Source organism: Rhopilema esculentum, chromosome 8 (genome assembly GCF_057945365.1).
Source record: "Rhopilema esculentum isolate cy_ngs chromosome 8, ASM5794536v1, whole genome shotgun sequence".
Taxonomy (NCBI): domain Eukaryota; kingdom Metazoa; phylum Cnidaria; class Scyphozoa; order Rhizostomeae; family Rhizostomatidae; genus Rhopilema; species Rhopilema esculentum.
The window spans coordinates 5,705,625-5,732,996 of NC_142822.1; the positions used below are offsets into that span (position 1 = coordinate 5,705,625).

A 27,372-nucleotide genomic window follows, 5' to 3' on the forward strand; every position below is an offset into this window, starting at 1 on the left:
GTAGACTAGGGCATGATACTGTATTACAGTCTCGACAGATCAGTGATAAGATGCTGAGAAACTTCAAGTTGATACAGCTGTTAGATTATCTGTCTTGTCTTTATCTTCCGACGCAAACAAAGAGCAAGGGCGTGGGTCTAGCCCAAAGCAACATGGTAAAGGCGCTGCACGTCCCCTAAATTCAACGTCAAATACAACTTCATTTGTAAATGGCTTTGAAAAAAGCAAACATTTAGTAAACTAAAGCTTTTCGTCTGACACTCTTCAGAGTTTAAAACGTCAGAACATAGATCGAAAACTCTACGCTAAGGAATATATATACCAAGTTGTGGATCGAAATAGGCCAATCAGAAACACGAGCACATGACTGTAAAGGTTGACCAATCAGTCACACTTGCCTATTAGAATGTTACCAGTGGAGTCCTAAGGTGAAACAACTTCAATTGTGCGAATATAGGTCTAGCCTAAAGCAGGGAAAACAAATTCTAATAGCAGATGCTAAAAAGTGAAGGGTAACACCAAATACTATGTTGTATCAATAGGATTCTAATCCTAAGATCTGAAATGCTGTTCATGATGAAAGCCGTTTATGATGCTTATGATTAATTTATGATTTGCCTAATACTTTTGATAACAGAATAATTTATGCTCACTGAACACATTATGGAACGACAGATTTTTTTGATAGGTACAACCTTGGAGGTGGTGACGTTACTCTGAAGTCAGGCAGACGATTTGACGATGGACAGTGGCATCGTGTTTTGCTACTGAGGTATGTATTCACCTAACAACATTTATCATCATTTGTTTATAAAATTATCAGTCTTTTAGAGAAGAACAAATTAATTTTCACAATCTCATTTGGTTCTGCTATTCTTGCTGATAACAAAACGTAGCGGTTATTGTGAAAATCCTTATTTGCTGACAACATACTAATTTTTGTTCATACTTCGTGATTTGTACCAGTTCATCGATGACTCTTATGAAGTGTGGCTTTCTATTATTGCAATCACTGGGAAGAAAAGGCTTTGTGCTTTGGCTTAATTTATCAAAGACAGTAAGAACTGTATCTGTACATATCTATGATTTTCCAAAAAAGTTTACAAGGGCTTTTTTCTTTTCAAATATGCACTATTGTAGAGAGAGTGGAAATGGTGAAATGAGAATTGATGAAACATTAGTTGGCAATGCGAAGGCTGAAGGAAATTACATTATGCTAAATACGGATGGGGATTTGTACGTTGGTGAGTAATCATTGAGTTTGTTCGATTTGTATAGTTGTACAAATAGTTTACTGATCCAGACTAATCTTTTCCAAATCCAAACCCAATAGTCCTCATTATTGTTGCCCATATGCACCATAATTGTTGGTTTGAAAAAGAAAATTCTTCCAAAGCATATTTGTTAAAGAAAGAGTATTTTGCTTTTTAAGAACATTTCACCGAGGTATAGTAGCATTCACCCACCTAGGACGTTTGTAAATGCTTTCACGTGTGTTATTCATGCTTATATGGTTTTTATCGAGCTCAATAAACTTGATAGCCTATTTAAAAATGGCTTTGAAAAATACCAATATTTAACGTACTACAAGATCTTTCATCTGACACCTCTCAGGGTATAAAACGTCAGAATAAGGTTCAGAAAGAGCAAGATAAAAAATATATACCCAATAGTGGATAATGTTTGCTTTTTTTGTAAAGACTTCATTTGTAAATGCTAGTCAAAAGCTAATCCGCCTTTTCTCTCTCAACCTTGAAAGGAGGTGCAGATGATATTTTCACTACAACCGGCTCGCGCCACCTTCACGGCCTGGACGGGTGCATACGCAACTTGAAATTTGGTGATCACTTAGTGGATTTGATTAAGGACGCAGCAAGTGGGCATCATGTTGCGCAGTGCACGTGAGGTTCTTTCGAAAAAGAAGATCAGTCATATTGCCAAATGATTATTGATCGGAAATAGCGAACGACACTAAACAGAAGCTTACAGAGCGAACACGCCGGTCCTTGATTCACTAACGGCTTCAATAATCGTAGCCAATCATCAACTGCCTAATAAAGTTTCAGTTCTTTAGTTTTTGTGTCTCTCACAGAGAATAGTATGAGAGTTAAAATATCAGATGACGAGAGTTTCAGATGATGAGAAAGTGAAAATTCACAAATTATGAGATAAATGTATCGATGATGAATGATATTTAACACTTGTATATAAATATATATTAAAATTAAATACATACAAAAGGGCAATAAAAGAATTTGCCTGTAGTTCAGAGGATGAGGATGAAAGAAGCTGTTAGTAATTCTGCTTTTTTGATTACTGATAATTTTGTGCCGCTGCCATTTGAAGAAGCGAAGGGACATTTTCATCCTAAACAACCAGCTTTTCTTCTAACAGATTTAGAAATCAATTCCCTTTTAAAGGCGGTGTCCCTAATCTGCTGCACTTGCTGTACGACATTGTGCTTCATCTCCTTCGGTTTAACGAATAGCATAGAAAAGCTAAATTTTGTATGTTGCTTCATGGCGATAGCGCACCTCTGGTATATACTATGTGTGTATGTCAAAAAGCTTCCATAACATATTGCTTTAAAGAAAACTATCGGATTGTCATAGCTAGATTTGCAAAGAAAGATTACATAGAATTATATTTCTATCAGTAAATGATTTTTTTGCCACCTATAGGAATGACCTTGCACATGTAAAAGATAAAAGAATAGTAGTAAAGTATCCGTATCTTGGGCATGCAAGAACAACAAAGAATCCTTTGATGCTGTAAAGTCGTCACAGAGGCCAGGCACCGCGGAGCAGGGCTTTAGCCCCCCCCCCCCACTTTTTGCAAAAATGCCAAATATTGAGTATCAAACTACCAGAAGAGCCTCTTTTTAAACGGTTTTAGCCCCCCACTTTTTTTAGACCCCCCACTTTTCTCAACGCTCCGCGGTGACTGGAGGCCCTTTCCATTCGGCTTGCAAACGAGGCGAGTCTCGGTTTTTTCGCTTCGGTTTTCAAGAGTGCTGTTGTCAAATTAAAAACGAATGAAACCCTGACTAGTACACTGTTTGTTTACTGTTTACTGTTTCATGCACAGAAATATTGATTTTGGTTATATCTGATGTAGCTACATTTATACTGGCTCTTGGTGAGAATTGGTATAAAGACAATTGCCCTCTTTTCCACCTCCCTGTGGCCCTGTTCATATCATCTCCTAGAGCGAATTATACATTTCACTTTAAACAGTGAATTAAAGCATTTTATGGAACAGTTCTTTTTGGTATAGAATCGCAAGTGCTAAACATCAAACAGCCAAGGGGGCTCTTGAGATCCCGAGCCAAGATCTGGTTGGCACTTCTTATTGTATGGAAGTAAAGTAAGAAAAGTTCAAAGCAGAACAAGTAACATGGGAACGAAGTTGTATCCTTGCATCGTTTAATCTTGTGTTGGAATATTGGAGAGTAATGCTATTCCATTGTAGATCTGCTTAGTAATATCAGGACCGTTTTATTTGCCTAGGTTTCTAGATTTATTTTTGCGTTAGCAGCTAACAAGATAAGAGTGGTTTCATCCGCTCAGTTGCTGCATCCTCCGTGTATATTGAGTAGCAAGAGTTTATTTATACGATTAGTGTAGTTGTACAGAATAAACCCCAAAGTATTTTTGTTAATAATTTTTGAGACATTTGCAATAACAAACTCAATCAAAACGATGTTATATTTCTTCCTAAGGACTTCTTTTCTTAACTCGACCACACTTGACGCTTCAGAAGTCATAGTGTGTCACCTTAAAAGGGTTACGACGCAATAAGTTACGAGGCAGAAGTTACGAAGCAATAACTTATGTCGCAAAAAATTTATAGAAATGCGGCGATTGTACAGCCTTAAAGAAAAAGAACAAGCCCAACATTTTCAATATAAATTTCTTCTAAAGTTTGGAAACTAATAAAATTCATCTTTATTGCTTGAAAAAAGGGTGAATACAAGTTTTTAATTGTAACTGAAATTATCAACCTCCCAATAATTGCCACGCTATGTTCTTTCATTGTGGTTCCTTTTCAATTTAGCAAACTACTGAATAGGAAGAGACAGATGTCTCACTCTTTTGTTAGCGCACCCAAACACCCGTCTTCGGGAGTTTCTTAAATCAAAGCTGGATAGGCAACATATAATGATGTTTTTATATGAACATCACATGAACAATTACCCGAAGCGGCCTTGCTTAGAGACTTGTCTAAATTATATAAAACGAAAGCAAAAAGCGTAGATTATACAAGCAATCTTGTATTACAAACTCAAACAACGCTGTGTAATAACAGCCCATACACAGTCAGCCAAAGGCAGAGAAGTCAATTATTTTGCTAATATTAGTTATACAATACAATGTATTTATGCACTACAAGATTTAACCTTTGTTTTGAAGATGCTATACCAGGAGAATTGTCTTTAAGCCAAATAAGCACCAGCTTTTGCAGCAAACCTCATATCCGAGTCAAATATTTTTTTTCAGATCTACGAAGCAGATGTAATGAGGTGATTTTTTCGTGTTTTAAAGAATCTACTATGAGGTGGTATTTTGCATAAAGAAAATAGCTGCTGGGTGGTATTAATACATATACAGACCCTTAGTAATTTACATTATCTCAATCTAGCCCTTCTTTCATATCGGAAATAAGACTACTCTATATGCACCAAAAGAATATTCTATGGTGTATCTATCTGTTTCTAGCAAACTTTATCACTGAAATATCATTGTTTATCTTTCTATTTTTGATTGATTTTTCTTGATCAAAGCTCTCAAATTTGATTATTGCTTTAAGCAGACTTTGAATCAACTCCGGCACAAAAATATAGGTAGTGAAAGCAGGCGTGCAGTACAATAGAAAAATGGGGCATTTCCCCAAAAACAATAGCAACAAGCAGAAAAAAGGCTACGGTTGGGCTTTGGTCAATTTAAAACCATATATTTCTTCTCTATTCAATTAATGCAGAAACTATCTGCCTTTTTACCTAAGATTAGAGATCACATTCTGAGAAAGTAGTGGATGCTTTTGCTTTAAGTAGAAAATTAGATCTCTCGGCATGCCCCAAGGAGAACTTGTGAAACCACGCCCTTTGATGTACGAGGAAACATTATTAATGTAATGCGTGTAGAAGACGTTGCAGATATGAAAAGCCTACCTTACAATTGCATATACTTTTGGACTTTATAACGTCTTCGAATTTCTCCTAACCCCCTGTCTGTTATAGCCTTGCATTTCAAGCTGTATAACTTGCGTTTGTGATTAATTTAGCCTACAATAACAAATAAGGACGCAGCTGCCATTGCATTTCCTTCCGTTATCAATTAAAACTCAAAATCTTTTGCGTCTTTTGTATAATATAATGGGCAGAATTTGAGTTTCTTGGCTATAAATCACGACTGAACTAAACCTATCGTAAGTTAAAATCTTCAACACGTCAATGAGCTAAACAAAGTGTTTTTGGGGAAATGTAGGAAAAGCAACATCAAAACAGAAGAAGAAACCAAGGGAAACATCACAAATTTGCATGCTTTCACGCAACATCTAAGAGAGTAACTCCAAACGTTGCAGTAAGAGCAAGTATTGAGAATATCTCCCTAAGAAAAATTTTCGAGGACACTGTGATGGAATTTTGCTCGTTATTGATCCCGATAGAAGGTGCTGGATCATACCAGCTTGCGTTTGCTGTCATCATGATAATAGTTGCAGTAATGGATTTTGTTATCAGCGCAGCGGCTATCTACGTCTTTTTCAAAACACGGCAGACAAAGACCGTAACAAGCAAATTCATTGTCATTATGAACATTTCGAATATTGGTTCTAGCATTGTTGCTTTTCCTGGCCTTGCTATGATCTTCTTTGATGTTCCATGGTCTCGAAGCTGTAGCTTTAGGTTGACGATTCAATTCAACATTCTTGTGCTTGGATATTTCTCGTTCAGCATGCTGTTGGGCGTGGCTTTTGATCGGTATCTACGTGTTACCAAACTGAATCGATACAACATGTACATGAATGACTTTCGAATGAAAGTGCTCGTTGCAGCTGGGGCAGCCTTCTCTCTAAGCATGGCAGTGTTTTCCGTGTTTTTTCCGTATCGTTTTCCACTTGTAATTACCCTAAACATTTCAAACATTTTGGTTATTGTTGTTGCTTTGGTGCTTTACTCGATGATAATAAACAAGATAGACATTCAACCTGAAATCCTGCGCAGGCATTCACGCAAGCAAAGCAAGGAAGAAGAACAGAACAACAAGATTCGAAGCACTTCGAAGCTAATCAAAACCATGCTATTCGCAATCCTTGTTACTTACGCTCCTTACAATGTTATCTCTATCATATCAGCTTGCTACAAGATTTCTTCTAATGAAAATTCTAGACTGATTTTAGATGTAGTGCACTTATCGTCGATGATTCTACCATTTCTAAGTGTCTCGATAAACGCGATAATATATTGCTATGGTAACTCTACTACACGCCAGTATGTTGAGGAACTATGCAAGACAAGAGAATGACAAAGCAGATATTTTGTGCTGTAATTCTAGCAGAGCTGTCTACTCGCTCAGCAGAGGTGCAAGGCGCCACTCAAGACCCCTTGCGATTTTTTATTAAAAATGCACGCGCACCCCAATCCTGGCAGCATTGAATCAACAGAACTGCTTTGAAAGGCATATTGAGATCAGTTACCGAAAGGAACTGTCCAAGTGTTTATTTTTTGTTGTTGACATCGAGAATGGTATTAATAAGTTTTACACCAATTCGTAGTTTAATCTCTTCGTGTGAGCGAATCTCTTCCACGACAGCGACCAAATTTATCGATTATCGATTCGCATCATTTTCAGCAATTCACACTCCTTTTTGCTTACCTGCCTATTCTTGTGATTATTGAACAGTTTGTGTTCCATTTCTAGAAGGTCAGAAAATCAAAATCTATTTGGTAGAAGAAGCAAACCTTTAGGATGATTTCTGTCGAAGCGTTAGCATTCACGCTTGCATTCCCTAATCACGGGCCAGTGGCGTAACACAGTATAGGGCACCTTGATTCAGCGCTTTTCAACCTTGTCTATCCACGGCACATTATTTGCGGATAGTTATTATGTTTTTCAATTTTTTAGATCAATTTAGTGAAATTGGAGAATTTCCCAAGGCACACTAGGCAATACCTCAAGGCACGCTAGTGTTTCGTGACACAGTTGTTGAAAACATCCAAGGGCCCCCGACCAAAAGGGGACCAAGGTGCTTTTAAGTCCAGAATTTTCAAGCTTTGCTCAAGCTCAAATAATTTTTGAACACTTTTAAAGTTCCTCAACCAAAGCTCTAGAGCTCAGTTCTCCCTAGCTAACGACAAAATAATTCTCATTTTTATCTTTTTCTGTTTTGTTTGACAATTCCTACACCATTTAATTTGATCTTCTTACTGTCCGTGAATAGCAGTATTTTGCTTAGGGCCCGAGGAGCCTCCGTTACGCCAAAGCACATAAAATTAATGCGATAGTCACTATCACTAAATCGCGCATAGATTTCTTCCAAAACTTTATCCATTTTATTGTAGAAACAATTGAACAGAGCTTGGCTTTCTAGATGGGTTGTGGGGTCTTTATCCTTGCAAAGAAAATAGGTGTCCTTTCCACTGCCTTTCCTCTCTGGCAAGCTAAGTGCGTTTTGCTTTGTCTTTTGGTGTTGGCTTCAATGAAATTGTAGAGACCTTGAACAAGACCCATTTCGATTCACTTTCTGAAAGATTCAACTAATGGCCAAGGCAGTGGACATACATAGATGCTCAGCGGAGAACAGTCCTCCATTCGCAACTTACTTTCGGACACCATTCAGTGCAAAAATGACACAATCTGACAAAAGTCAGATGGTTCATCAATGATGAAAGTATTACAGCCGCTTTTTTTTACTTCTTCGACAATCATTTAAAGCACTAATTGGGCTGTTGCTGTTCTTGTCACTCTTTTGTGTTTTTTCGCCAACTTGATTTTTACCATATTCCATTACTTCCAAAAGTGCTCACGATTAAAACCACTTCATCTCAGAGATTTTAAAGCATGTTCAAAATGTAGTTTTTCTTCCCTTTTTGTTTTTGGAGAGGGTTCCTGCCCAAATTTTGCCCGAAAAAATCAGCTGCCCGAATCCCCCCAGCCCCCCATCCCGTACGCCTATGGAAGCAACCGTAAATAACAGTAATCGAAATCGGAGCCTGCAGACGTTGTTATGGCAACAATAGGGGTCAGATAAGGATCAGCCACAAGCCTCGATCCCAAAATGGCAGCGGCCTAAAAACAACAGTTGTAGAGAATTGTTACTGTTAACTTGATAAACGCACTTGACTATTATTTGCAGGCCATAGCATAAGTGTAAGGATGTCCAGAATACATGTATCTGCACGTATACGACAAAGTTTTAAAGGAGAGTCGGGCGAAAAGCTCAAGCTACCTCAGCAAAATGATGGAAGCAGCGAAGGTTTTGATCATGTTTTTGAAAACTCAAAGAAATGCGAGGAACTTTACACATCTTGCATTTCTCATCTTGTTAAACCCTTTCTGAATGGTGTAAATGCATCGGTGGTGGTAATGGGTGAAAGAAATTCTGGGCAAATATCTACAATATTTGGAGGAGAGATAGGGAACATATTCAAATCAAGCAAAAATAGCTCTGGGTTTTTAGCACCATTAGTTCACGATCTGTTCAGGAGACCCATCGATGTAGGTGGAAGCAGCGAGAAGCCTGTTTTGAAGTTAAGTGTAGTTCAAGTGAAAGGCAATAAGGTTGAAGATCTGCTGGTTCCACCCGGAGAAACACAGATGAATGGTAATGGTAAGGCATTTTCCTTACTTTTGGGCACAAGGCTGGAAAGTTTGACACATTATAGCCACTAAAATATTATTACTGCACTAGGGCCCTTTCACGGCATATTCTAGTGTTCATAAATCTCATTCTAATTCTCTTTGTAAACCTCATTCAAAAGATACGCCAAGGAAGAGCAAAGTGTATGCCTTGGCTCATATGCAATCATTGCCCCTAACCAAGGCCCCCCCTAAAACATTTCTGCAGGCAACTTATTAATACCTTGGGAATGATGCAATATACACAAATAATCACAGAAAGAGCTCTGTGCAGCATCACTACTCCATTTCACCAAAGTAACAGTTTACACCACACACTGTCCGATGCTTATCTTGCATCAACTCAATGCCAGATAACATAACTCTACTCAGAAGATCTTTGAGATTTGCTAAATGGAATGCACCCTGGGTGGTAGACAGGTAGATTCCCTGCTTGGAAATTTTTTTGGTAGAAAGCTAAACTTTTTCAGCATACAGTGCTGTGCTGGTGCTATGCTACTTTGTTAACATTTTGATACTTAAAAGAGACCATCCTTTCACAAATTTTAAAGCTATGAAAATCATCTGTCCAGTCAAAAAATTTAAAAATTCTATAAAGATTCTAATTTTTTATTCACTACTCACATTACCTGTTTATTATATTTGTTCACCAAAATAGGTATAAACAGTGGTGGCGTCAGGGGAGGGCTAGGGGGGCTACAGCCCCTCCTACGGAAGCATCTAGCCCCCCCCATCAGAGGAAATTTTAGGTTATTGTCATAATGTACAAAAACTGCTTATTTTAGTCATTTTAGCCCCCCCTGTCAGAAGCTTCATCCCCTCTGTCGGAAGATTTTTGGTGCCACCTCTGGGTATAAAGAAAACATTAGATTATCTTCTGTTCATTGCCCTTCATTGAGTTTCATCTTAATTGTTATAGAGCAAATAGAGCAAGAAATAGAGCAAATGCATGAATATGAAATGGAAGTTGGATCATGTTAAGCCCTGTCAAATGTACTTAATATTCTAGTAATCAATGATAGATATTTATTTTCTGATTTGTTGACAACCTTATTTAGTGATTAAAAATCTTGTTGGATAATATTTGACATTATTTAATTAAATGGAGTTCAAAAACAGTTCTTTAACTATTGGTGAAATTTTGTTTAAATTTGACAAATTTTACTCCTTTGGAACAGTGAAATTCAGCATGTTGAAATGATTGGTTTATTTAATCACTTATAATTGAACATGATTTCCTTCACTTTTTCTAATTGTAATGTTTTATAAAATGTTCAGCACGTTTATAACACTAAATTATAGCATTTCCACTCATACACCTCACAATGTTTGGAAAGAGTTTATTCTACAATATTGCTGATTTTCTTTCTAGGAACCATAGGTTTTGTTGAAAATGAATTTGAAGGGTTGCAATTAAAAAATGTGATAGAATTAGAAGTTATTGGAACAAAGGATTGCTCCACTATGATAGAAGGGTCGCTAGAAAAAGTTGGTTTGTTGGAAGAAGAGGACTTGTCAGACAAAGAAGATTCAACTTTGATGATTCAGTTTCAGGTAATTTTGCCAATCTTGACAAAACTCTTAACCTTTATTATTTACACTGTCAGATATTTTTTGCAGTAGCTGTCTAATCAACTGCAACTTCATTGCTATCATTAGAACTTTGGTCTTAATTCGTATTGTTCACACCAACCTTTGGTTTGTTTAGAAGTCATACATATAAAAAAGTGAGCAGTTGAAATAATTCTAAACTATTTAACTCAACCAAATGGAATCTTTATGCTGTATCATTTCAAATTTTCAGATGCAAAGCAACAAAAATGTTCAGTTAACTTCCTGGCTTAGGATTTTCAAACTGCCTGGTGTTGAGAAGTTGATGAATACCCCACCTGATAAAAACACAAGACCCCATACCTCTTCATTGGATGTTCATGCATTTGGCAATGTTGTGTTACAACTTACTGATGGGGATGAAAATATACATGTTCCAAACTACAGGTAAGCGTAAAATTTGAGTTTTTTGGAAAACTGTCTCCATGGAACAAAATTTTAGTGACATAGTGAGAAAGTAAATTCCAAAGATGCCCATTTCTACAGAGTGGAAAGTATATACATACATTGATAATCCATTTCACCCAGCTCAGACACAGAAAAGGCAATCTACCTTATGTTTGGGTTAAAAGATGCTTTTTAGATGTATAAGGGCTTATATTCTTGGAGACCTGGTCCAATTAATATTTCTAAAAGTGGAACAATTTTGTTCACTAGACCAGAACTTATTGTTAAAAAATTTGCACAAGGGCAATGAGCTGCTTGCATTGCACAAGTTCTATTGTGATGCTCTTTCAACATAACATTTTCTTAATCTTTGTGCCATTATAATTGGCATTATCCTTAAGACTGTGATCAAACTATTTTAGTACAAGATAATTTTGAATGTTGAAGAAAAAGTGTTACAAGAAATTAATGCTTTAACACATACCATTTCATTATCAGCTTGAAACCTTATTTGTGTCTACATGAGACACAAGACCTGTATGAAACAAAAGTATCTGCAGTCAGGATATGTCACATTATTTTTATAAATGCTTATGGAGAATAAATGCAATAGGATGTTGCACCATTGTCTGTGATTTGAAGATGTGATTGTCACAGAAAGTTTCACTATCTTATCTCTGTATAGTGTCTGATAAGAAAGGCCTTCAATGGCTGTGTATTTAGTCTTAAATTAACTTCTGTGCTTAATTTGCTTAATTTCAGCGAAACAGTGTTAACAACTCTTCTGTCAGATGCACTTGGAGGAAACTGCTTAACAAGCTGTATAGTGACATTCAAACCGAACAAAACTCCAGCTTCTGCCATTGTTTTGAGATATGGCCTGCGCTTAAAAAAAATAATTAACTATCCAACACAAAATACATCCAATTTCAAAGTATGTATTATTTTTTGTTATAATTATTATCAAAACCTCTTTGGAAAAGTGCATTTTTCTTAAATTTATGATGTTATTCATTCGCTCATTTCATTTATTGGTTCGTCTCAGTGGAATGAGCATGGGTTTTTAAAGCAGCAAACTGAAGTTCCATTCTCACCAGGTGTGGTACAATACAATTTGGAAGCACTCTTGTGAAGACGTTGACATCCTGTCAGCCTTTGCCTTTTGTTAATGTTTGGAAAATCAAGTATATTTCAGTATGAAACTGCTTACAATGTATGTTCTTTCCTGCTTTATATGATTCACATTATCGCTCTCTGAGAAGTAAAAGGTTATGTTACATTGAGCCATCTCATTCCTGTCATAGTAATTTATGAACTTGTTTCATTTCAAGGTATAGGCGCAACAATGAAATTTTAGTACTTCTGTCTGTCTATGATGGGGTATTTCCAGTCCTTATCACGTGTGTAAGGTAACTTAAACAGTCTCAGTCTAAAAGTCTCAAACAGTCTCAGTCTAAAAGGATTATGTTTCTCTCTAAACGATGATCTTTAGATTTGATCAATTCATACGTATGAGATTTATCTAACTGTGGCGGTCTTTGTCTCATAGAATATTCTACGAAGGTATCGATGGCTGGTAAAAAGAATGCAGTCAAAAGTCCACGAAGACAGACAGAAGAATGAAGCTTATATTGATGAGCTTAAAAAGAAGATAGCATCTCTAGAAAACAAAATGAAAGAAATCGAGCATGATAAAGTATGTGTTTTATTTCTAAAAATTCTACTTTATGAATTTTATGTGAGAGAAGGGAGGAAAGCAGATCAATGTGACAATTATTGTGGGATGAGGTTATAATTATTTGTGTCATACTTTTCCAGTCGGGGCTCATTATAAAATTCAAATGTAGAATTTAAATGTTCTTGTGTAAAGAAAAACACCTAGCTAAAATTATGTACATATATCAAAATGGTTTTCATATGAGAGTTTCCCGGCTTTTGGCTTGTTTGGTTTTGTAGATAAACTTGCCAGTTTCACTTCTTGCCTGTTGATTGCATTTTCCATTCATTTCAAACTCATGAACCAAGCCTTAATGAGAAATCTTCTATTAGTGTCACATTGTCCAGCTGATAACTTTTCTTATATTAGACTTCTAATGTCTTTCTATGGAGTATCACAATAGCCCACTTCTGCTGCGTACATATTTATATTCAAAATTAGTTTCTTTATCCCTTTGGTCGAAATTGTATTCTGAAAGGTCTAGATATCGTGTCAATGTACGCTTAAGAGTTACGAAGACAAATAAACTTGATATAAGGCATGTATAATTAATGTTTTATTTGAGATTCGAGTTGTTTCTATGTATAAGGTTATTGTCGATTTTTTTGGAATAGATCAATGTTGTCTTCCAGCGGATATTTTCATGAAAACTGTATGCATATTCTCACTTAGTTTGCTTTTATAGCATAATCTCTCTAATTCCTCTTTAAGTTCTGAATAGTTATACTGCAAGCTTGGTAATTTTTACAGCATCTTGTCTGTTTAACAAAGCATTCAAGAACTCCAACTTCATGGATTTTGAAAAAGACTCCCACTTCGAGCTTTTATCACCATAACTGAAATGACTATGTAGATTTGAAAATTTAATTTCTTTAGCTGACAGTCTAAAGTGATTTATTTATGAATTCTATGGCACTGAATTGTATGAATTAAATATGCTTCAGTTGCCACTGTTTCGCTATGGCCTCACTTACAATAGATCGAGCATCCATCGATTCACTTAATTAGTGTGACACTGCAGTATCTGCTGCTGAATGCAAGATATTATTGCTTCATAGTTAACCAATAATGGCTAAAATAGCGTAAGAGCTGTAAAGGGCTATTTACATGTCTTCTTCAAACTCCCAAAGCTTTGAGATTTTTTTATAACCAGCCCTGAGTCCAGAAATTGGAAAAAAGTACTATTGTTGGGTCATGTACTATGTTACAGTTTGTGGCTTTAGCATCCCCCCTTCTTCGAAAGTTTCTCACGGCCTCCGATTTAATGGTTGTACAACATGATCTCAATTTTTTTGGGGAAATTTTTCAACACATTCGAATCATTGTAAAAATAAAAATTGGGTCAAGTATTTAATGTATATTAATTAATCTCTTTCATGCAACTTGGGATTCTCAGTTAAAACTTGGCTCAAAATTAAGAGAAAAAGAGTATTTACTTTTATTCAAGGTCAAAAATTAGAATAGAATAGAGGTTTATAGAAAAGCAGTATTGAGACTAGGATGATTATCTTCGAACTGAGAAGCTACTTTCCTGTTCAGCCATGATACATTAAAACAACAATGTTTGTATCTAATGCGTGCTTTTTAGGTTTTCCGTTTTATAGAAGCTGCTGTGAAACTATTAATTGTACGCTGTGGCTTCGGCTATCAGAATGTTTCAGTTATAAAGATCTTGTATAAGGTCATAAGGTCATGGCTTTAGGTTTGTTAGAATGAAGTGATTACTTGATTTTATGTTTTGTAGGTTGAGTGGCAAGCGGAGAAAAATGATGCTGAGAATCGTTTAGCAAATGCAAACAGAAAATATGCTGATCTGACGTCATCAAGAACTGAAATCTCATCACGGATGGTGTCTTCGGAGCAAGAGAAACTCAAGGTTTTTTTTAATTGCGTTTACCTATCTCTGGACTAAAGATATAATCAGTGACTGTATGAAAAAGCCATCTATTATTATTACATTGCCATAGCCAATGCTGTTGAAAAAGTAAAAATGTAAAAAACACATTGTCATAGTTTGACTTCTAAATAGCTGGTTTTGCATAACAGTTAAGAAGTGGTGTCACCAAGTCTTTTACATAACTAGTCTTCTGAATCACAATTACATATTTAGTTCTGACTCTCAGTGACTCCATCGATGTTTGCCTTAATCTTTGATTGTTGTAAATTAATTTAGTCATGCTCATCAGTGTTTTGTTTTTAACAAAACTATTGTTAGAAGAAAGTAGTAAAATATATGTAAAATGAAAATAATAATTAGATATCATACGACTAGAGGATCTACTTGTCATTAATAAGCCCTTTCATGAAATTACTTTGAAAAGCAATAAATGTCATTAATGATATCTGATCGAGCGAATTTTAAACTGACAAATGAATTGACCAAGGCAAGAAAAAGGCATTATGTTCTGCGTGCTATCGCTGATGAAGTATATACCTTTTTCTCTCCTCTAAGTAAACTAGGGGATAAGGGAGGCAGGAAGTAATGAGGATTTTGTTCATATTGTAGCTGTCAAAAGAAATTGTCGATCTTCAGTTGCTAAACAATGCAATAAAACAGGAAGCAGAGAAACAAATATTTGATTTACGGCAGCAGGTAACATGCTTTAGGATCACTTACTTACTCGTCATTCGTATACGACATGAAGATAATTTTTCAGTTTTTTTTGTGAAATGTCAAGGCCCGTGCCACGACATTTTACAAAAGATTATGCTTAGTTCAAAGAGAAAGGACGCCAATGTTCCATGAATTCCTAACATGACTTGCTCCAAAGAACTGTTGCATGTTCAAACGATCATACGATCAAAAATTCTATAAGATTGGTATCAATGTCAATGTGTCATTGTTTATTCTTCAAGCCATTATATGAACATTAATACTTTATTTTACAAATCTACATTAAAATGCTCCTCTCACTTACGAAAAATCAAAACGCGAAAGAGTGGCAACAGATTCTTTTGATAGGTGAACCAAATTATTTTCTCTATGCAAGTTTTGATTTCTTCGTTTACGATTTGCACCGATTGTCAAAGTTTTAACCACTGTCATGCCATTTCCTCGTAGAATTTAGTTCTAGAAGGGAAAGCTTCTGATATGGAAAGAAGTCTGGCATTAGAGAAACGGGGACATCAAGATCAAAAAGAGAGAGCAACACATTTTAAGCAGGAGCACCAGGACCTTAGTGAAGAGTACATTAATCTCAAAGGAAATCATGCCTCGCTTTCAGAAGAACACCAAGCTGTGGTTTGAATTTAATCAATTTGACTTTTCTGGTAGTACATCTCAACTCACTCGTTTCATTATCCTCAATGCCTTTCAAAGTTAGAAACAACTTCCTTGTTTCTTCAAGATAGTGCAGATAGTTTACAAGACCATTTAGTAGATAGATGGGTAAGGGAGATTGAAGGTGTTCTTACCTGCTGTGTCATTTTGCAGTAGATATGCTTTATTTTAAGGGAAAGGGGCTCAGTTTTGAGCTCGTTCGCTTTGCAGAAGTTTCACTGTGCAGCTTGAGTCCAAAGCAGGGACCATTTCAAGTTTAGTTACCTGGTTTGCAACCGAACTATGTCAGTGAAATGTTCTCAGATGTTTAACACTTAGGTTCAAGTTATTGATATTCGATACAAACATTGTATCATATTTCAAACTGGACACGACAAAGGCAGTTGATGAACAAATGCCTGCTAAAAATATTCTGTTTATATGGAAAGTGCAATGAAGAACGTACTTCTGAATCTTTAGGTGCATCTCAACCAGTCAGGCCCTTAGACCTCAAAATCTAACTGAAGGATCTAATTCATCGAAGCCAGTCAGTACTCCCGAATGTAAGGAAAGTGCCAAATTTTTGTCACGAAGATCTGCTTCTTACGTTATAGGTAAAACCTCTCTAGCTTGAAATACTTCCTATCTTTCACTTTTGTTCATTTTGTCAGATTAATGAGAACGAGACATTAAAAAGCAAAATAGCAAAGCTTGTAGATGCGAAGGAGCAAATGATCAAATATAAAGATCAGACAGAAATGCAACAGCTTCAGGTACAACCGTATGATATTCATTCGTATTCACTGCATTAATATTTGGGAGATCACCATGAGTACAACTTGTATTATCCAATCATTTGTATTATCAAGATTTTTCTCTTTGTATTATGTAATATGCCATTATTAGCCCGAAATTACATTCTTCTTTGTAGTCATACATACTTTGTAAATCAATGCTAGCCAGCTTGTAATTGTAATGTAATTGAATCGAAACGACATTGTTCATGATAATGTTTGTAAGGAAGTTCCTCGTCACCTACTTGAAAGGGACCCTGTAACTGCCCTGTAAGACTGCAAGCCCTTTGAAATAGACATTGTAAGGCTACATTAACGTAATGTTTCTGAATTGACACCATTTACAAGGAAATCCTGCTCTCTCGAGTTTTATCAAGATTTAAACTATGATCAAAGTAAATGAATCGAACGTGATAGGGGTACACCTTTTTTAATCAAGAGACATTGCAATCCTTAAATGATGTTTAAAAAGTTCACAGAACATTTATATATTTATTGGAGAAAAAGAGAAATAAATAAAAAGAAGCAAACCATTTGGAGTATTTAATCATATTGATAATATCTTCCGCGAAAATTCGCCTAAAAATGCATTGTTAAGAGAAGATCTTGGAAAATCGCGCTGCTCTAAAATACAGCCTTCAGTATAGATATCTTTGTTAAGCTAAAAGGAATTTGTTCAAACATATATGTTTTTGAAAATCATATTAATTGATATGTTTTTCCATTTTTTAGGATCTTACCGAACAACTAAAAATGATAACTGAGCAAGTATCCCAAGAATCCAAACAAAGAAAGGTTTTATTTTGGTTGACTTGCTAGCAATATCAATTCAGTAACCTATTGGTGAATTCAACATTCAATCGTATTTTCATAGTTACCCATAATCTTGTAGGCAATTGAAATATTTGCAGAATGTGGCCGAATATACATCTAAAGTACTTTCCTACTATATTCTAATGGGGAACAATGTAGCTGAAAGCTATGTTATCATTAAACATTTTCATACAACATCTTTGATAGCATTTTCTTAACTCTTAAATTATTGAAGGCAATCGATAGACACTAAAGGGGCCTAAACCATCTTTCAATCAAGAATTGACCAATCAGCGGGTGTGTTTCCACTCACACGGTTATTGATTGGCTTAAATTGATTGACAGATGTCTTAAGCTACTTTTGTATCTGTCAATTGCCTGTAAGCCACTGGCTATTAAGAGAGCGCAGACTACATATGATTTTTAACAGGACCGGTAGGGCCAACCGGATACCGCTTTATCACAAAAGCGGCCCCAAGTTCTAGATTTTCGAGTATTCTAGTTCAAAGGGTCGAGACAGCATGATCTATCACGTTTATATTGTTAGAAGTTAAAAGTACATATTTCATATTTCCATTATGTACTATGAAAGTACAAAAGTACATACACAAGTATTTCTCTCTAGTCGAGTTCAGCACTTCTCAGTTCCTTTCTCCAAGTCAAAGGGTCTATCTTTGATAGGTGTGTGGGAAGGATACAGCCAAGACGTTAAAGGCATTGAGTCATGATAAAATGGATTGGGTATACCCTAAGTGCCAAAATCCGGTGAGTCATGATTTTCATGACTGCGATGCTATTGGTTCATCTTAAACTGGTCACATGGACTCACCTCGTACTGATTGACAAAACAATTTCCATCAAAAGCAAGTTGTCAATAACGGATGCCAATATCACATGCGGTCACGCCGAAACCAAATGACCCCCTATAGAGAAGGCCTATTTACCATGACTCAATGCCTTTAAGTTTATTCTGTACAAAAACTAAGCCAGTATATTCCACTCTACCTTTTGGTTCCTTATTTGTGAAAATGAAGCAGTATTTGTTTGTTATGGTTTTTCCCTAGTACATAGCCTTGAATTGTAGCCATGATACCTCAACTATCTAATTAGGACAGATCTGTTTTATTTCAGTTATATAGTTGTTTTGTTTTCAACTTTAATTTTGTTTGTTATTTCGAATTCAGACAACTTCGTCCATGAGATTGAGGTCTTCGATAAAAAAGCTTGACCTGGAGAAGCAAGTAAGTTTTTCAATTCTTGTCTTTTACCTCTGGATATCAAAGCTTGTATCCATTACAAGTTACAGTATATACACAGAACAGAAGGAACATAAATTAGCTCACAAATTAAAGCATTTTAGCGTCCAGTCCTATGAAATTTTTAGGGAAGGGGAGTGGAATGTATATGATCTTTTCGTTATTTTCGGATATAAAATTGGATGTAAGTTGTAGTTGCATTTTGTACCGTCAAGAAAAATGGAACATACAATTTCATTTATCAACATTTTATTGCTAAAGAAACGCAGTTTCATTCTAAAAACTATGAAAGAAATTCATTAGTAATTTTACTAGTGAGAGGCCTATGCTTCATAATTAGGAAAAGCCGTGGTTCGTGGATCCCTTTTTAATGTATATTGGTGAATATCACGTTCTTCTAAACAAATGTAACGAAATTTGTCTAATCTGAAAACAGGCGCTTCAACAAACTAAGTCATGTGATGATTTCAAAATCAAGGCTGGTTCGAGTTCCTTTGATTTTATTAGCGCAAGTAAAGTTGCACAGTAGAACGATTCTTCCTCTCTGATATTTGAAATCTTACTCTGTCATCTTATAGCTTTTTGCATAAAACCTGTTCCTTTTTAGCTGTTATTAAACGTCCAAGAAAGAGAGGAGAAACTTGACTCACTTAGAGAGGAGCATAAGATGGAACTAAAAAAGCTAGGGGACAAACTGTAAGGCATGCTCTGTTTGTTACATTCACCTTTCTCATCAGATTCATTGAAATTCTTTACCCTCTTCAGAATATTTATATCAAGTTTTTCTTTCAAAATCGATAAATTTTAAACGAAGCAAAGTAGGGTCACCTTGTGTTTATTTTAACTGGAAACAGCAGATCTACTTAAAAGGCTCGTAACAATACCTCTTGGTTAAATTATTTGATGTTCTTTGTATTGTACCCTTATGTGTTAAAATTATTTAGTGTCAGTGCTAGTTAAAACAACAATACAGGTCTGCAGATGATACACTTTAAAAACAAGTAATGGAATATAGAGAGAAAAGACCTGCTTTTGGCAGAATTGAGTAGCATGTACACTTTTGGTGATGTTTTGCTTACGGCTTATCTGCTCTTCTTAGACCGAAATTATCTCGTTATTTCTATTAATATTTTCTGTGCACTCCACCAGCGCAGTTCATGCGCATTTCACTTGTAGAGTAAACCCATCTATATTAAATTGATATTCATTTTCCTGCTTGTTTATATTCTAATATAAGAAGGGACACTTTTTCTTGTCGATTAATTGTTATTTGAGTTGAGCATAAACCTACAATCTTAAACACTGGTTTAGAAGCAAACATTTGAAGGCATGACGTCAGCTGGCATATAAAAAGCAACTACCCTCTCTCCCATTCAAAGTCGTGGTGTATATATTTAATAGCAGCGACATTATAGTTGCACTTCCATGGGGGCGGGGTCTCACCACGCTTTATCCAGGGGTTTTAAGCAAACTGTTGACACTGAACTATGCATATTTGCAGCTATTTTCGCATTATTGCTCACCTTAGTTGGAAACGTGTCTAACACGCCATACCTGTGTTTCTCGTGTTTGAATTTCATTATTTGTTACAGGTAAGAAATCAAAATTGTAATCGAAAAAGTGATTTCAAACCTCAACTTTTCTCCTCACTGTCTCTTAGGATCTCGTATCTTCCTGGTGTCAAGTGGTTGAAAATTAACCATATTTTTTCTTTATCTTTAAGTGATATGACATCAGGTGCTTGGTGGACTCCTGAAAATAATAATGATAACATCTGTGCTCAATTTATTGTAAAAAGCAAGGGAATTTGATTAAAACAGTTACAGATATGTACGTTCAAATGCTAAATTGTTGATGTTAGCTGATGTTATTTCAGTTTTAACAAAGGCTGAGTTCAAAGAACTTGAAATTAAATATTAAAAATGTAAAAAGCAAATATAAATGACGAAGATACAGTTTGAAGAATATCTAAAAAGAATTTGAATAAGAATAAAGATAAAAATTTGTTTTAGGATGGCGATGAGAGAAGAACTGAAAGAATCAAACGAGCAAGCGGAGAGATACAAAATGAGAATGGCAGAGCAAAATTCTGTAAGCCACAGGCCAATGTTTTCTAGTAGCTTTTTATCTAATACTCGCACGGGTATTACAGGAATTGAAATTTCGTAATAGCATTTCTTTAGAGGCATTATCAATTTTCGTCTTTGATATTTTTAACTGTGTAGTATTGTGCTCTGGAGGCTGAATCAGTATTTCGTACAGAGTAGTGGAAATTTGTTCCTATTTCTTTAAAAGAAAAACAAAATGTCATTATTTAAATCTGTTATTTATCATAAATTTTGCTCGTCTTTGCTGTACAATCAATTATTCTAACAGTCCTGTGTTTTCAATGTAATCTATTTTTTAAATTAGGTTAATCCCGAATAACGATGGCTCCAACTATTGTCTAAGATAGAAAATTACTATACATAGTGCATTTGAGAAGAAATAACTTCTGCTTGAAAGTGTTGCTTTAATATCTTTTCACTGCAAGCTATACAAACATTGTGCAAAGGAATATTTTTTACTCCAAGCCAAAAGACCTTTTTTACACCTGCTTTTTTTATAGCTGATTGCGGTAGCACAAGTTTCAAGCTAGTGCTGTATGCAATTTTTCAAACTGATAGGGACTTGTTCATGAATAGTTAAGAGAGTCAACTATTTACTTTCTTGATATACTGAAAATTATCTTGAGTTTCTTTCAATGCATGACAAAGCAGTTACATTACGGATGTTATGATTGGCTACCTATCTATAGATGTGGAGTTAGCCAGTTGTTTATCCGTTGATTCTCCTTGGTAAGCTCAGCTTTCATTCCTTCAAGTTCCTTCTTTCACCTTAATTTTACAACACCTCCTTGCTCTTTTCTATATCAGGAGCTGCTGATCGCCAATGAACAACAAACTCGAAATGAAGAATTGGTTCAAAAACTGGATGAGAAGTTGAGAGATTTGTCTCTGGAGTACTGCAAGAGGCTGGAGACCTATATTTTCGATTTGAAGGTTTTCTTACTTTTAATGATATTCTATCAGATTTTTGGTTAAAGGCTGGTGTATAGCTCGAATATAATGGAAATTACTGTTTTGCCTGTCTGTTTATATTGTACTGGAGGCCCTATAGACAGTTGTACACCCTGTCTTTAGGACGGTTTTAAGTAAAGGTAAACAAATAAAAGGTGGAAGGGTTTGACTTGACACCCTGATATTCATTTCAAAACATATTTTATGGTTCATACAAATTTTATTCAATAAGACTTTTGGTAAATTTTTAGCATTTGGGCATTTTTTAGATTTTGACGGGTAATTTAACCCAATGTGAGACCTGACTTAACCAAAAAACAATTAACAATAACATTTAGTCAGTGAAATGCATAATTTATTTTATATTTGATGCGCAGAACCTTATGTTTCTCTGACTAACGTATTTATCATATTTCAGTATTTTTCTCTATTATTTTGTCTTATCATACTTCTGTGTTGCTTTTAGGGTTTTTTGTGGAATCAACAAGGAGAAAAACGTGATCAAACTCTAAAAGATAAAGTCGATCACATTGATTCTATGATGGAAGGATTGAAAAAAGGCTACAATACCGATAAGGAGATGCTTGAAAATAGATTGAAAAGGACAGTGACATATTCACTGGAAATATTGCAACGTCATGAGCAACTCTTAACTGCATACAAGTATGTGCTTTCTTCACCTCTGTTGGCTACTGAAATGTTTTACAGGGATGTGAGAAGTATGGTGCGATTTGAGAGGGGGGGGGGGGGGGTGTTGGCTGGGTCATCGAGAGCCACGCCGGGCCCAACGGTAGACCCAATGCTTAGGCCTCTTTCTACTCAAAGAAATATACCTAAAATGCGTTTATTATGGATTTAGAATGCAGGAATTTTTTATTTACTTTTAGTTTTGTTCGTATAGCGTTCTCGAACTTTCAAAATACTTTCAAAGAAGTTATTTTAGTTTGTTACTCAAATGGAAATTGTTTCTAGATCGGAATGGTGTAGTTGATAAAACCGTTTCATTATTTAATGATATTTTTCAAGGTTGATTTTATGGAAAACTGGAGTTGGAGGAAGCTCGGAGAACAACATCGAAAGAGATTTTGATATAACATTGCCACCAATTGAGGAAATTAAAAACGAGCAGGTTGGTATTTTCTTTATACAATGGAGTGATCAAGAAAAGGCGCTTGAAAATATGAGCTTTAGTTGTCAAGAAAATTCTATTTTTCTTTATAAAACTTTCATTTTCCAAGTTTTTTTCTAGTTCATTCGTCGAAGAATAAGTTGTAGTTTTCATATTTACTAATAACTCTTCGCTTTGATTTACTTGACTAATTGATATTTATATTTTTAGATTAAAGAGAAAAATGACCTGAAGACCAAACTCTATTTGTCAGAGCAAAATGTAAAAGATTTGCAAGATAAGGTAGATAAATTTCCTTTCAAGCTTGGCCATGAATACTACATTCTAATGCGCCTTGTTATGAATTTACCAACTTGATTACGTACAGCAAGCACCTGGGTAGAAGACATTAGTAGATTCGGTACCTTTTTTTCTTTCTTTATTTGAAGTTGGTATGATTTCTAGATATGCATACTCAAGCTAATTGAAACCAAATAATTTAAATTAATAACGCTAAATATAATGTAAATCAAATTAAACCGATGTCTATACGTATTTTTTGCAAAGATTCCAAGTACAATTTAACGATGTAAATTCTGAGTTTTTTTCTTGAATATTTGTAAAGTAGGGGAGTACTTTATTTCGTTTGGAACAGAGTTCCATATTTGGCTACATCTGTATGATACAGTATTGAATCCATATATTTTGTAACGTGGCTCCACTGTTTTGAATTGGGAGTTTCTTAAGTAATATGGGCAATCATTCATAGAACATATTTCATCCATAAAAGGTGAATTCAACCCGTTAAATGTTTTGTAAATTTCTATCGCAAGATATTGTAAATTTTTCTTATGAGAAGTTATTGTTTTATTCTTTATCAAAAGTTATTCAAAAGTTGATTCATAATCATCATGAGCTATTCTCATTGCTCTTTCATGAATCCGGTTTATCCGGCTATTACCTTTCCTACTGCAAAACATCAAAATAAGAGGACAATAATTAAAATAAGAAAAAATGAACGTTTTCATTAAACAAATTCGCTTCGGTTCGTTCATATACGAAGCAATTCTGGCTAGATTGTTTACCTTTCTCCCAGCTTCTTTATAAAAAACTTTAATATGTTCTTCTAATCTAAGTTGTTGGTCTAGTGTTAATCCCAAAAGTTTAACATTCTTACTTTTTATTATAGTAGAACCATTTATTTGAATTTTAGATTCCTTCAAATTGGATCGATTGGCTTTAAATGTTATAAGCTTGCTTTTATCGCCACTGAGCACCAAAAATTGTCATAAAACCATTGATTAAGAAAAGCTGCTTCCGGTTCTAAGTCGTCAGTTAGTTCATTCATTTCAGTACTTGACAGCCAAATTGTGTTGTCATCTGCATAGTTGCATAAGTTGCTTTTGTTTAAATGCAGAAAAATATCATTTATGTAAATATTGAAAAGCAACGGGCCTTGAGATTGAAGATTGATCCTTGAGGAACTCTATGCACCTGGAGGCTGTAATTTTGAATTAGTCAAAACTTGGAATTTTATGCAATGTTTATAGGAGCTTTTTATAAATACTTTATTGCTAAATATTCTTATTGAATATATTTGGTTTTCAATTATGAATGTTCTAAATACTGATGTTTACTGTATTTTATACCCTCTTCGTAATCATACAGCTACATATAAATTTTTAGAAGTCATAGCCTTTTCGAAGGGAAGTAAGATGGGGGCAAGTCTTTTTTGATTTAAAGAGGAGGACAATAATCTATTGCTAAAAGCAATGGAAAGCCACCGGGGCTGGATAGACAATTGCCCCCTCCTCTCTGTTTGTATGTCAAAAAGGCCCTGTTAGAAGTGATATTTCTTGAAAATAGAGGTTCAAAATAATAACTACTGAACAATGTTATCTTAAGCTGATAAAAGAGTGAAAGTCCTCTATCGAGCGATCTTACTCCCCAAACTCTATTTCTACACTTATTTTTCGTTACTTCTCATAAGTTAGTCTTTTTAATCCGTTATTATCCAGGTTGATAAACTGAAGGATAAATTAAAGGCTGAAGGAACTCCGAACGAACGTAGGTAAGAAGCATAATTGTCTTGTAAAGCAGAAAGATATTTTAAAGCTTAAAATACCAGAAAGCCTGAACTGAAATCTTGAAGTTTTTTTAAAAAGAGATCGAAGTACTGAAGTCTTGGATTATTAGCTTATTGTAAATTGTGTGCAAATTGGATATTTTTCACGTTTCAATGAACAGTTGACCTTCAACATTCTAAGAGACAGGCTTGGCTGTGAAATGCATTCATTCTTAGATATTACTAGAGATGTTTCCAGAGAATAAAGCATCTCGCTTGGCGTTCACACAAATCTAAAATAGTTCCTATATTTTTTTTCCAGAGACGATGATGGTTCTGGTCTCAGCTTACGAGCTCTAAGAAGGAACATGCATGATTTCACAGTGAATATCCAGGTTAAAATCACTCTCAACGTGTTTTTGTAATTAATACTGCTTCTGTTTGAATTACTGTTTATTTGATAAAGTCTTAATTAAAAAATCTTTTTGGTAAGAGTGTATAGTTTCAGATTTCAATTATGGTGATTCTAATAAATTCAAACTTTTTATAATTCAAGAAGTCCATTAAAGCACCAATTCTCGTGTTATTAAATCGAAGTCTGAAATTGCATGCTGTTTGGAAAATAGATTGCATATTGTGCTAACATGATCTAAATCCTCAATTCTCCCGAAGATAGAAGTTATTAATCTTTTGCAGAAGTTTTCTAGAGTTTTATTTCACACATAAAATAATTTTAAGGTTGAGTTGGAGAAAGAGAGGGCCGAGTTAATCACACGCTGCACTTTGGCAGAACAACAAGTTGCTGAATATGAAGATTATATAGACACTTACGTCAAAAGGTAAATCTTTGCTTGATAAAACTTTTCTTTATTTGAAGCACTATCTTCTGTCAAAGTTTTTATGTTGATAAACAGCAGTTTATGTACGAAGATTGTGGCTTCGACCAGAAAACGTGGTTTCATCGAGCATGGCCTAACATTCCGTACCATTGCCTTTTTTGGCAAGGATCACTCGCTGGCACGCACGTGCGAAAATTCATTCTTAGCAATATACACATGGGACTGAAATGCGCATGGTTTTTCGTGCGCTTAAAGTCACTACAAGGCCTAATTTATTTGATGCAACACTGTTCGATAATGTACTTTGTTTCTGAACAATGACAAAGGGCAGCAAACTGCCTTAAGCATATTTTGTTCTTTTAACAATCTTGTCGTATAGTTTTGCCGCGACTGTCTCCATACTTGGATGCATGGTTCATGTCCACGCCTCTGGGAGGTACAGGCAATGATTGATGTAAAATGTTATATTAAGTATAAATGTGTAATTTTTTATGAAGACTGTTTTTCCTAATTTGCGTGAGATTCGCCTACGCAGCCCCTTAGATGCAAAGAAGGACAACAAGTGACAGTATCTGAGAAACGAAATTGAAGATACGACAGTAAAAGCCCCAGGGTCTTACAATAAAAGTCATGGCAGTTAGATACTTGGCTTGAATTTATTTCGGATAAAATAGATAATATTTCGGATAAACAAAGCTGGATTCTAAAAGGTTTTCCAACGTGACCAATAACACAGGCTGAGATTTGCTTATGTTCAACAGAAACAACTTAATTGCTGGATATTTTTAGTATTGCTGATCGAAAGGTGTAATAAAAATTGAATAAATGGCTATTGCCATGACATCTGAATTGATTTTTCTTTTAATTGCAGGTATCAACAAGAAATAATAAGTTTAAGAAAAATGTTAGCAGAGAGTGGACGACTTCAAAGTGCTGATGGTGTCTTGGGGCTGGAGCACCGCCCTACGAGAATGCTTCCACCGCTACAGAATGACAGGCCATACAGACTTCAGCAAAGAAATTCCAGATATTAGTGAGACGTGCCTCAAGCATCTCTTTCTTCTACATTGCTATTCGCAAACGTGGCTAACTCTATATATACTGAAGCAACTCAGTAGAGATACCTATTCCGAAGAAATATCGGAATCAACACTGTAATAGATAGCCTTGTTATAAAGATTTTAGGCTCATTTTAGTAAAGTTAAGTCATGCGTAGGTAGCTTTCTAAGCAGGTTATCAAACGGGATGCTTGCCTTGACTTGGGATGAGTTGCAGCAGTGGCAATAAAACACCCATGAAAAAGGAATAAGTGGCGTGAAAATGTCGAATATATGGTAACTTTGCTTGGTAGTTAAAACATTCGTTGCAAGCGAATGCTGTATTTTGAATGCTATCAATAGTAAAAAAAGCTTTGGTGCTTTATGTTTGAACGATTCTCGCACATATGATGTACCGTCAATCTATTTCCCTTGTTTCGTTGCTAGATTCTGTTTCAATGTTCTCTTCAACTTAATGATGAAAATAATCGAGCTAGCACAATTTTGCAAGTTTGCCTCCTCTTGCCTCTCCCTAATTACGCTCCGGGGCCAAGGGTTAGACTTTTTAT

At 35.3% G+C, this 27,372-nt stretch overlaps 2 protein-coding genes across 2 annotated transcripts in view; both read left to right on the forward strand.

Annotated features, from left to right (window-relative positions):
- Nucleotides 1–7,519, forward strand: part of LOC135694991 (pikachurin) — a 33,843-nt gene extending 26,324 nt beyond the window's left edge. Inside the window, exons 13-15 of the mRNA XM_065213905.2 lie at nt 689–772; nt 1,141–1,244; nt 1,760–7,519. Coding sequence (XP_065069977.2) covers nt 689–772; nt 1,141–1,244; nt 1,760–1,905 — 334 coding nt within the window. The 3' untranslated portion in view covers nt 1,906–7,519. The remainder of the gene's footprint in view (nt 1–688; nt 773–1,140; nt 1,245–1,759) is intronic.
- Nucleotides 7,520–8,247: 728 nt separating this feature from the next.
- LOC135694994 (uncharacterized) lies at nt 8,248–27,163 on the forward strand. Its single transcript, XM_065213908.2, has 21 exons — nt 8,248–8,829; nt 10,231–10,412; nt 10,663–10,856; nt 11,619–11,790; nt 12,406–12,552; nt 14,318–14,449; nt 15,080–15,166; nt 15,635–15,814; nt 16,504–16,605; nt 17,359–17,421; nt 18,624–18,680; nt 19,303–19,391; nt 20,708–20,786; nt 21,611–21,736; nt 22,221–22,417; nt 22,781–22,883; nt 23,094–23,165; nt 24,881–24,933; nt 25,250–25,322; nt 25,666–25,766; nt 26,638–27,163. The coding sequence occupies exons 1-21, from the start codon at nt 8,376–8,378 to the stop codon at nt 26,798–26,800; spliced, it is 2,826 nt and encodes a 941-aa protein (XP_065069980.2). The 5' UTR covers nt 8,248–8,375; the 3' UTR covers nt 26,801–27,163.
- The last annotated feature ends 209 nt before the right edge of the window (nt 27,164–27,372 follow it).